Genomic DNA, 12,010 nt, shown 5'->3' on the forward strand with positions numbered 1-12,010 from the left:
GTGTGTGGGGGGGGGGATGCATATTAGAAGGGGGTCTGTATTAGGCGATTCAGGAAGTCTGTACCTCTCAAGTACCTCAGCCAATGGGGAGAGAGAGAGGGAACTATGGCCAGGAAATTAAGATAAAAAGAGGCTCCGTCCTCTAATAATTTGAGAGACCCCGTGGAAAATTGTCCCATGACCTCTCCCTTTATTCAAATAAAGTTACAGGACTCCTCTGTCTCCTTTTTGGACATAAACCTCCGGTGTTTGTGGATTAATTTTCCTGACAAAGGGAAACAAGGGAGATGAAATAAGTTTTGGGTTTTTTTAAAGTTGTATAAAGTCAATCACGACATGAAGATGGATGGATGGATGCTGTTGACAGTGTGGACTTATTTGGACTGAAGAGATGCTGGCAGGTTGGGGAGCAAGTACAAAGCATGCTTCTGTTGGAAAATATATCAGGTTAAAAATTTTGTATAACTTTAGTCAAAAGTTTTGTTTGTCTTTACCCTGGGAAAAGGAATTTTAGGGCATTGTTCTACCAGATGAGGTCTGGTGAACTCAGCATATTTACAGGTCGGGAGTGACCCCGAAGATAACCAGAAAGATAAAGACTATTAACAGAACATCCGCCAGGACCTTGAGGTTATCAACAGGACATAATAACTATCACAAACAGCTACCCCAGACCACCTCCAGCAGGGCTGAAGACATCCTGGCCCGGAAAAAGGACTGATAAGAAAAACTGAAGAATGAAGAATCTAATTAGCATCAGAGGCAAGGAGATTCAGATCCAATGAGAAACTGAATACTGGAGGTTTGCTCAACTTTAGACCAATGAACACTGACACAATGCTTTCCTATGTATTTTTACTGTATAAAATATCTGAAAAATCGAGTAAACGCTATGTATCATGGAATGATTCTCTCTGCACACCCGGGCTATGTGTAGATGAGATGATTTCTGTGGTGCATCCTGGCCAGAACAACATCTTGGCCAGATAATAAAGTAATGCCTTGACTCTCTAACATTAAAATGTTGTTGGAGAGTTTTTGTATTTTTTTTCCCGCAGATTCAGTGACACTTCTAAGATGCTTTCCTTGGCACACAGGAGCCTTATGAGTAGATATTAAGTAGATAAAGCTATTATAATAAAACTTCAAGGCAGCTCAGTCACCATCTAGTGCCAAATAGGCGCACGTGTGTTTTTTTAAGTCAGGGACAGGGCCAAGAGGAGAAGCTGGCACAGGCGGCCCGCAGCTGTGATGAACATCTGGCCCAGGCTAAAGCTAGCAGGGAGGCAGCCCCAAGGGAGGGGGTGACACCCATCTTGTGCCAGCCCCGCCCAGGTGCCGTGAAGGGCGGAGGACAAATCGCGGCACAGCTTCTGCCCCCGCCTTCTCCGTGAGCCGGACCTGTCGTGATGCAGCGGCGAGCTGCACAGGCGCTGCAACTACCAGTTTGTTATATCCGGCCCGCACCTTTTCTCTCTCTCTCCGCCCCCTCCCCCCCCCTTTCCGCTCGCCTGCCCTCTCGTAGCCGCCGTGGTCGGTGCTGCCATCGCCGCCGTTGTTACTGTGCACGCCCTCACTGCCCCCTGTGCGCCGGCCGGTAGCGCTTCCGATACCCCCGGCTGCCCCATGAAGCGATGGCAGCGACCAACTTCAGCAAGGTTCAGATAGGGATCTACGTGGAGATCAAGCGCAGCGATGGTCAGTGGGGCAGGGGCAGCGGGAGGGGGCCTGTTCAGCGAAGTGGCTGAGTGCCGTCGCCCGTGCGTGGCGCAGGGGGGAGCGAGGAAGGGGCTGCCCGCGGGGCCCATTGTGTGCGCGGGGCTGGGAAGTGGCTGGGCCTGGCGCGCTGCGGTTGTCAGGGGAGTGCTCGCGCGCAGCGGCGGAGGTCGGTTGCGTGGGGCGTGAGCGGCGGCGGCTACCGCTGGGGGCGGGGAGGCGACGGGGAGGCGCGGCGGTGGGTTAAGGGGCTGAAATGGCTGGGAGAAGGGGGATGCGAGAGGGATGAAGCAGGGATTGAATGGGCTCATGGGGGAGGAGAAAACGGGATGAGTTTGGGGTGAGCTATGAGATGTGCGGGGTGGCTGTGGATGGGGTTGAAGTGATTTGGGGGAAAGAAGGGTGTGGGTGGGAGGAAAGCATGGGGAGGTTTTGGCGAGGAGGTGGGAGGGGATGAGGTGATGGAAGGAGGAAAGGCCTTCACTGCAAAGTATCGACTTCTTTGCTTTGGCGTATGAGCAGTGTTCTGAAAAAATGACACAACAGTATGCTCTGACAGAAATGCCTTTAGATACTTTCATCATTTGACAAAAAACCTTGATATTATTATTCCAGTTGTTCCTTATGATTAAAATACACGAAGAGTATTTGCTATTTATGCCCATGAATTGTTTTCTTCTCTGTTGGGGATCCAGTGTTTCTCATCTTGCCCAGTATCTCTTGATGAGAGGATGTATGGTGCTGACTAAAAATACACATGAATAAAGGAAGTGTGTGTGTTAGGTTTAGGGTACTAATTTATCATATTTGTCTGGAACGAGAACTGAAATGGGGAGTTCACTGACTGAATGAATGACAAGTCATTTGTGATTTCAGCTCTTCAATTTGAGTGGAAATATATAATCTGTTGTAGAGCTTGTCAGCAAAGAAAGCCGATTTGTTCTTCACACTCCGGACTGCAACACACAGAGCGGATAAGCAGATATTTTTAAGGGAAGAAAAACCTGGAGGTCAAAGGCACTGAAGTTAGCGTGGTTTTGTCATGAGACAGGAAATGAGCATCCAACAAGCTTTGTGCAGCTCATCTACTCATGTTCCCATACCGCAGTTCAACCCTACAGTAAAATAATGGTTGTTGTTAGCTGGACACTAAATTAAACCTAAGGCCTCAATTTGTGCTTAATGGCTCGTATGTCACGTGAAGGATCTGATTGGTCTGGCAGTTATTTACATAACTCCTGCAGATCCCTGTCTGAGGTTTCAGAAAACCTCACTGTAGCAACTGGTAAAACTTTTTCTGAGGCTTGTGTCAACTTCTAATAAATGTTGCTGTTTGTTTTGTATGCCTTTGGAAAATAAGGCATGAGGATGCCTTCTTCCCCCCGCTTCCCCCCGGGTTCTGCTGTCTGTAATGTCAGAAGTGAGGACAGTAACTCTTCAACAAAACAATCCTTATTTTCAGTACTGTTAATGATTTACATATTTTGCTGTTTCACTTACATATGTGATGCAGCACATTAAATATATTACACATCGGTAATATAGTAGGGGGTTGCCTTCACAGCAGCTGCTCAAGCTATAGAAATTTGAGCATTTGTATTAATTTGGCCCTTGAGAGCAACCACACTGCAGTGTCATACCAGAGTTAGTGAGTCCTGGTTATTGTGAGGTTTGCTTGTTTTTCATTGGGACTGGAGGAGGAGATGCCCCATCATGACTCCGGCTACTGCTCTGTTCTGTCATTCTCTTTCCAGTAAACTGTAGGAGGAACTGTCCTAGGTATGTGGAAGGGAGCATTTTAAGAAATAAATCAAAGGACAGACAGCACTAGATTGCATTTGGGTTGCATTGCCTTTTGGAAGGTAGGTTTCTGACCTGAGCTGTGGTTGCACAGGCAATTGAGATTGATCTAGTTGCTTCTAACAGGGGGAGGGTCTTGTTGCCTGTCAGCTATGTTGTTCCTACAAACTCTTCCATCCAGTGTGGCCAATTGTCATGGTTTAACCCCAGCCAGCCACCAAGCCCTATGCAGTGACTTGCTCACTCCCCCACCAGTAGGATCAGGGAGAGAATTGTAAGGGTAAAAGTGAGAGAATTCATGGGTTGAGATAAAGACAATTTAATAGGAAAAGCAAAAGCTGCACACACAAGCAAACCAAGGAATTATTTCACCACTTCCCATGAGCAGGCAGGTGTTCAGCCATCTCCAGGAAAGCAGGAATACATCACATGTAATGGTTATTTGGGAAAACAAATGCCATAACTTGAAATGTCGTCCCCCCTCCTTTTTTCCCCTCACTGTGTATACTGAGCATGATGCCATATGGTCTCAAATATCCCTTTGGTCAGTTGGGGTCAGCTGTGTCTCCCGACTGTGTCTCCTCCCAATCTTCCATGCACCCCCAGCCCCTTCCCCCGTGTGGCAGTACAAAAAGCAGCAAAGACCTTGGCTCTGTGTAAGCCCTGCTCAGCAATAAAAAAAACATGTTTATATTATCAGCCCTGTGTTCAGCACAAGTCCAAAACATAGCCCCATACCAGCCACTAGAAAGAAAAACAACTCTACCCCAGCCAAAACCAACACAGCAATGTTTTTTTTTTCTTCTCTGATTTAATACATTAATTGATTATTCGATTCACTAAACACAGTAGAAAACTTTTGGATGTGCTAGTTTTCTACAGGATTAGTGAGCTCAAATGACTCAGAGGGATCTGTGACCTCAACACTATCAGTGTATAGGAAATGCATGGACAAGGTGAAGGTGAAAAGTATGATCTTGTTCAGTAACTGTGAGCTACCTGAATCTGCTCTACCCAGAACTACATTCAAGGCTGTATATCGTACCAGCTACCCTAGCATGAAAGCATGATTAACACCATTTAAAAAACTTTTGGAGAAAATGGTGTGTTGGTCTGGGCTTTTTTTCACGTTGCCTTGTCTGTACAAAGTCCTTTTTTAAAACTAAAATAGTTTTGAGATGTAAGTATAATAATTCTTTAAAATTATCTTATTTACCTGTTTATTTGCTGAATCCAGAGAAAAATAAACTTTCAGTTTCTTAGTTGGGTCATTTGAAAAAGTATGCATTTTTCCCCATCTCCCCACCAGTTATGCTAAACACTTTTTCTGAATACAGAGCTTGATTATTTTCAGCTAACTTTATTTTTGTTTAAATAAAGACTAACAGAATAGCACTTTTTTTGGTGAAACATTGTTGCTAAAAGTCATACTTGTTCATTACAACAAAATTGCAAAGACAGGTAGAACACAATGAATGTGACCAGAACATTCTGGAAAGAAGTTACATATTCTGTAATTTTGGCAAGTTCTCATTAGTTTTAAGCATTTCATGAGGGATTTCTTAAAGGACTGAATAGAAAATACATGTTGTATATTATTAGTACTTGTGGCCCAAAACACATGAAAGCCAGTGTTTGGATAAACACCAACATTTTCAAGGACTGATGCTGCAGAGCTGATTGCTGTGTGTCTGTTTTTTCTGAGTGGGTAAACATTGGTATAAATGTTGTTTAGAGTTTCAGGTAATATTTTCAGTTATAATTAGAATAACTAGTTAGGCTCATGTAATGTTAGAGCATATTGTCAGTTAGTTTGGCTTTTTATAATAATTTTTGATACTGAAATTTACTACTTATTTCAGTATAATTTATGTATGTTGCTTGAAATATGCCTTGGTAATCTGTCTTGGACACAGGAAAGAACTCATTCATTTTAGGTTGTGAATTGCTAAGAATGGACTGTGTTTCCAGTCTTCTTGAAAATTGTGCCTTATCACATGGAAGCTTAGGGAAGTAGAGGTGTGGCTAGAAGGTACCTATGAGACCTGCTATAATGGTGTTTCCTCCTATCCAGATGATGATCCTTGTTGAGGTCTAAATATGGGCATTTGTTTGTTGATGAATTCCCTTTACTCAAATAATAGCCCCCTGCTTTATGAGTGGACTTACACTTGTATCTCTACATCTTGTGCATTATTCAGTTAATGATGACAAAGACCTATATAACTACCTGGAGAAAAAAAAAATCACTTTTTTTCCCCCATAAATTCAGTCTTTTCCTGAAATAGGATACATTTCTTATGCACTGCAGCCATTTAGTAGGCTGATTAGTGTTTTTCCTTTCTTTTTTAGTCTAATTGTGTAGCGATGATGAAGAAGGCACAGACACTCTTGCTTGCTTCAAAGAGAATCACTTTATTGAGGCCACACACAGACCTATATACTGTACTACTAAGCAAAAGCTTTTATACCATGCTAAAAATACTCTATGCAAGGCTTTATACTGCACTAAAATTATCTTGGCTTAAATTACACTTCTTAGCATTTTTGTTAACTTAAACAAACACACATTGGCTGCATGCCACCTGATGTGATGTTGTCCACCACGTCTCCCTAGCCAATCAGTATCCCGATCATGAGGTGCTCATGCGAAGTTTATATAACTTGTTGCTTGCCTGCATGTCAGCTGTACTTTTCCCAAAGTGCTTTTTTCAGTGAGCACAAGTGAGCTAAAGGGAGCAAAAAACCCTTTACTTATTTTATAAGATTTTACTTATTTCCCACATCTCCCCCTTCTTTGTTAATATATTCTAATGCTAAAACAGTCTGCACCTGTAAAGCCATTATCTTATTGAGACTATTACCGATCATCTGTTGCACACAAGAGAAGATACATGGGATACATATCATAATCAATGAGAACTATGCCATCCATTACTAAGCGTTTAAACCATACCCCAAAGCTGAGGTTGTCTAGCCAAGAAAACAATCCCCACAAATCACCTTCATCACGTTGCTGCAGCTTTTTAATAAACAGCTTAAGGTTACTGATGCTTTTATGAATGGATTCTGAATGATCACTCAGATTCATGCAGCACATACCATTGAATTCTTCACATCCATGGCCTTGGGCTAACAACAAGAAGTCAATGGCCGCCCTATTTTGTAGTGTCACATGTCGTATTGAGTCAATGTCAGTTAGCATTGCTGAAAGAGCGGGCACTAGTAGCCTTAGCTTCCTTTGTGAGTGTCCCGGGTTAATGATAAGACTCTCTCCTCCAAGAGCGAAGGGCCCCGACACCCCCTCCCCCACCCACAACAGAACCTCTTAGATGGAAGTGAAGAAAAAACTATTTATTTAACAAAACCACGCAGAGTGCCCTACAAGGCACAGGGGAAGGGGAAAAACAAGGTGAAAGGCAGTTATTCAACCTGATTAAAAAGTCCTTTTCTCAGACGCAGTCCCTCTCCTCCTCGCCCCCCACCCGGGGCCGGGTGGAGCTCCCTGGAGAGCTCTGCTGTCCTCTGGCCCTCCTGGGTCTCCGGGTGGCAAAGCAGATCGAAGAGAAGGGGTCCAAACGAGGAAAAAAAGAAGAAGAATGGAAAAAAACGGGAACAGAGCTCACTCCGACCCCCGTCCAGCACGCAGTCTCTGCCGGGCGACGAATCCTCCCCCGGAGCGAGGCTTGGAGAAAATGTTTTCAAAACAACCCGCGTTTCTCTCTGCGGCTGGGTGCAGTTAAAGAGACAGGACCACACATTTTTACACATTTTTTTTTCTTTCTTGGGCATATAAGCCAACGATAGGGGATAAAGGATTATCATATCATCAATCCAAGACAGTGAGCCAGCAGCCAATTTTATTTAAAGAAGCCAAAGCATGAGCAGTGCCTATTGATGGTATCATGCTGCCAAAAATGCACTCTGCTATATTCCAAAAGGTTACCTTTGGATCACATCCTTTGTTAAGAGCATGTGTGCCGCTGTCTTGCATGGGAGACAGGAGTTTTATGTGTTTTGCAGTTTGACAGACTTTAAGATAGCTAGTTCCCCAAGACTTAGTCCCGTTCGCAAGATTCTTTGATATCTGGCCAATTTGTCTAAAAATACCATTTATTTGACACAGAACATAACAAACATACAAACATAGAACAGATTGACACACATAAACACACAATGAATACATAATTGCAACACTACAATAGTTAAAAATGCAATTATGGGGTAAAACCTTGCTTGAACTACAAAAATAGTTAAAAATGCAAGAAATGCTTGCTTGAACTATAATGCAAGTTAAGAAATGCTTGCTTGAGCTAGCTGAAATGCAAGTTAAGAAAGGTACCTATAAGTTAGCCGGAATAATACAATTTAGGAAACTCGATCTCACCAAATCCAATTTTTTGGAGCTGGGGATACATCAGCATCCTCACCCAATCCCTCGGGAAGTAACCACAGGGCTGCGTCCAACCCTGGGGAGAGGCTTACTTCACGCTCCAATGTCCATGTAGAAAGCTTCTACCTTTCTGAGATTTCATGAGCTTTTTATAGGATAAAAGTGTGTATTTGTAGTCACTGAAAATTTCTCACATTCTCTCTACATTCCACAGGGGAGTGTCTTTTCAGACTTTCAGTCGCCAGCACTAGGTAGCTGTTGATTAGGCTATCAACCTAAACCTGAGCCATCCATTTCTTGGGACCGATCAGGGAGAGAGAGAAGGGGGAGGGGGGTGTCCTGCCACAGCCGCATTTAGCTCAACGCGGCGCTGTAATAATTAGAGCAGTCCGATTTGGGTGAAACAAGGTTAGTTGACCAATGATACATGGTCCACCAACAGCTCTGCCCGGTATGCCTTTCCAGGCATGCTCTCCACATATTAGGAACAAGGCTGAAGGGAGAGCAATAGTACTAATGCCAAGTGGTAGTTGACTTTCCAAGGTCTGATTACACTATAAAGAAGCGTTGCTAAAAATGCTTTTAGGAGATACATCAATGCCAGCACTATTCATATAAATACTGGATGTATGATTTAGGTTGAAGCATAGCGAAGCATACAAAGTCCCTAGCAGGTCTAATTCCTGTGGTTGCAAAGGCAAAGCTGGAAAATCGTGCATCTTTCTTAGATTTTTGTACCATGTCTCACCTCTTCCTGTGCTTTATCGCCAGGTTTCCTGGTACCATGTGGTGGTTTAGCTTAGCCCAGAATATCAGCAAGGTATTTTTAATATCTAAGAGAAATTTAAACCCCTCAAAAGCTGTTGTGGTAGGCCTGAAGAAGTGTCTGAGGGGTGGGGAGTGGCACAAAGATGGCTCCTGTGTGTCCTGTGTGAAGATTCTGGAAGTTTTTCACCAAGTCCAGCAGAGCCAATCTCTCATGGATCTGAAAGTGATGGACATGCTGCCAGCCAAGTGTGGGCCAATTAGAGGTACTAGTTATGCCTCTGTGAAAACATATTTAAGAAGAAATCAAAACAAAAGTGGTCACACACTTCTTTTTAGCTAGAGGAGGAGGAGGTAAAAATATGTGAAGGGAGAACAACATGGAGACACCAAGGTCAGTGTAGAAGGTGGGGGAGGAGGTGCTCCAGGCGCCAGAGCTGAAAACCTCTGCTAGCTGTGGTGAAGAATATGGGGGGAGCAGGTGGTCCCCCTGTAGCCCATGGAGTCCACGGGGGTGCAGAAATCCACCCACAGCCCATGCCAGAGGAGCAGGTGGATGCCTGGAAGAAGCTGTGATCCAGTGGGAGTCTCGTATAAAGAGTTAAAGCTACAAAGGCCTTGCAAGGGACACAAAGGCCTTGCTTCTGGGATGGAAGCAGCCTGGCCTTGGCTTGAGAGAGTCTGCACAGGACCATATGGTCAAGAGGACTCACGTTGCGGCAGAATTCGGGCGGGATGTTGCTCATGAGATTGGACCCATGCCAAAGAAGTTCCCACTGGACTGTCTCTCATGGGAGGGACCCCATTGCTAAGTAGAGGACCCCTCTCCCTGATGGAGTGGCCAGAGAAAAAAAAACCCTTACCCTGCCCCCTGCCCGTGTTGTTGGTTGGAAAGAGGGAAGGGGGTTGAGTGGAAAACGGCTTCTTAAGAGGGGGTGAGAGCAGAGAAACAATGTCTTAAGAGAGAGAGAATGAGCAGAGATAAAGAGTATTTGTAGTAGAAGAATTGTGGTGATGAATAGATTTATGGACTTGCTGTATGGACTAAGAAAATACCCCACACGCTGCCCCCTACGGAGCTGTTGGTCGGAAGGAGGCAGGGGGGTGAATAGAAAATGGGTTCTTAAGAGGGAGGGGGGTGAGTAGAACAAATGGTGTATGAAAAGCTTATTTTTACCTCTCATTTGTCCTCCAACTCTGTTAGGTAATTAAATCACTTTGCAACTTAAGGTTTGAAGCCTGTTTGCCCTTTTCTTCTCTGCATCCCCTGGTCCGTGTCCTATCTCACTCAATGTGGCTAGCACAGGTCTTTCCCATGAGAATTCCTTTTGTGTTTTATAAACAAAGATAAAGTTTGGATGTTATTAAAAACAGTGTCTCGAGATTTGGACAGTGCAGGCCTGGCCAATCAGGCCTAGGGGGAGGTTTCTGGCTGACCAATCTGGGTGACCTTTGAAAACTCTATATATATGTTGGATTCAAACAATAAAGTACTTTTTTCTATGCCACGCTGAGAATCGGGGCTTTCCTTCTCTGCTAGCGGCTCAACAGCGACAACTCAACTCATGAATTTGGTGCGTTAGACAGTTTTTTTCCTTTCGCCTCTCCTGCACGTCTGCAGCAGGAGAGAGCCGGGGTGCCTGGCATTTAGTCAGGGTCAAACCCCAACACACCACCACCTGGGCTGCAGTATACCTGGTGCCGTGCATTCTTGTTGCACACTTTCATTGTACAGCTTACCAAAATGCTTCATGTCGATGGGTACCCCTACCAAGCACGTGCGAAAGGCATTGCTGGGGGTTGACATAGAAATGCACATAGTATCGGTGTGCATAGCATTGGCAAGGGTGATCCATATGTTTTCTCCATTCATCCTAGGGGGTAAGACACTCGCAGTGCTTTCGCCAATCAGGATGATGCAACAAGTGGTCACATACACCGCGAGGGAACCCATTTCACGTGATGACCTGTGGAGAGACAAGCATAACCCCTGCCCCATGTTAATATGTCTAAAGGTCCTGTCCAGTGCCTTGTTAACAGGTCCTTTACCATCACTGGAGGTCTGGGACGAGCCTTCGTATCGACAGAACATTGTCTTTCTCATGCTGTTTGGCCAACTTCATCTCGATTAAAAAATTGAGAACGTAAAAGGCTTTTGCTAACTTGTCATGTGGGCACCCCGACTCCCCCTTCTTTTGTTTTTTAAACATAGTTTTCAATGTTCTGTGGGCACATTCAACAATAGCTTGCCCAGTGGGAGTGGGGGATACCAATGTTGTGGGAGACACCCCATTGCTGTAGAAAATGGCGAATCTGTTCAGAAGTATAAGCAGGCCCATTGTCCGTTTTAATAGCGTTTGGAAGGCCTAAAGTGGCAAAGCATGTGAGCCAGTGCTGAGTGACATCATGGGCCTTCTCTCCAGTGTGGGCGGTCTCCATTAAAAAACGAGAGTAAGTGTCAACAGATACATGAACATATTTCAACCAACCAAATTCTGGAACGAGTGACATCAGATTGCCAAATAGGGTTGGCAGTCAGGCCTTGAGGATTGATGCCTTCTGCCAAAGGAGCAAGAGCAACTCCACGACAAGAGGGACAGGATAGCAAAATGTCACAAGCTTATGAGGAAGTTAATTGAAATTGTTTGTGTAAAGAGCGAGTGTTTTGGTGAAAAAAGTCATGAGACAATTTAGCCTGTGCAAGAGCGTTTGGTACAATACCTGACATAATGGTGATATCTGCATAATTATTACCTTCTGCAATAGGGCTGGGCAAACCTGTATGAGAGTGAATGTGTAGCACATAAAAATCATGCTGTCGATTGTTAATCAAAACCCACAATGTGCGCAGTTCTGTAAATAAAAGTGGATTATTGACATATTGTAAATAGCAAGGCTCCAAGCAAAAAACCACATTAGCAGCATATGCAGAATCGGTTACAATATTAAGTGATTCCTGCAAAAACAATTGAAAAGCATTTCAGATAGTGGCTAACTCCAAAATTTTTAACTGAGGCATCTTGCAATGTCAGCATCCTTTTATGCCATTGTCACCTGTGTGTCAAAAAACTGCAGCCTTACAGGTTCTGCTGGATGCATACATAAAAACAGTCACTCCGTTGATGGGTGTCATGCTGCAGTGGCATTTCACATATAAGGGGCTACCCACCTCCATCCACAGGCGATGTGAAGGGTAGTGGATAGACAATTGTCCTGAAAAGTCTGCAAGTGCAATTTGAAAGTTAGTATCTTCTGACAACAGCCATGACAAATTTTCTTTACTCGCAGGTATGTAGATAACGTGGGTCTTGGCCATTGAAGGCTTATGGCTGCTCC

General features: G+C 44.3%; 1 protein-coding gene across 1 annotated transcript in view; it reads left to right on the top strand.

The window, feature by feature from the left end:
• Positions 1 to 1,356: 1,356 nt before the first annotated feature.
• Positions 1,357 to 12,010, top strand: part of LOC146425689 (kinesin-like protein KIF2A) — a 180,572-nt gene continuing 169,918 nt past the window's right edge. The window contains exon 1 of the mRNA XM_085041595.1: positions 1,357 to 1,698. Coding sequence (XP_084897721.1) covers positions 1,635 to 1,698 — 64 coding nt within the window. The 5' untranslated portion in view covers positions 1,357 to 1,634. The remainder of the gene's footprint in view (positions 1,699 to 12,010) is intronic.

The sequence above is a fragment of the Lichenostomus cassidix genome, chromosome W (genome assembly GCF_008360975.1).
Source record: "Lichenostomus cassidix isolate B80296 chromosome W, HeHo_3.0, whole genome shotgun sequence".
NCBI classification, from domain to species: domain Eukaryota; kingdom Metazoa; phylum Chordata; class Aves; order Passeriformes; family Meliphagidae; genus Lichenostomus; species Lichenostomus cassidix.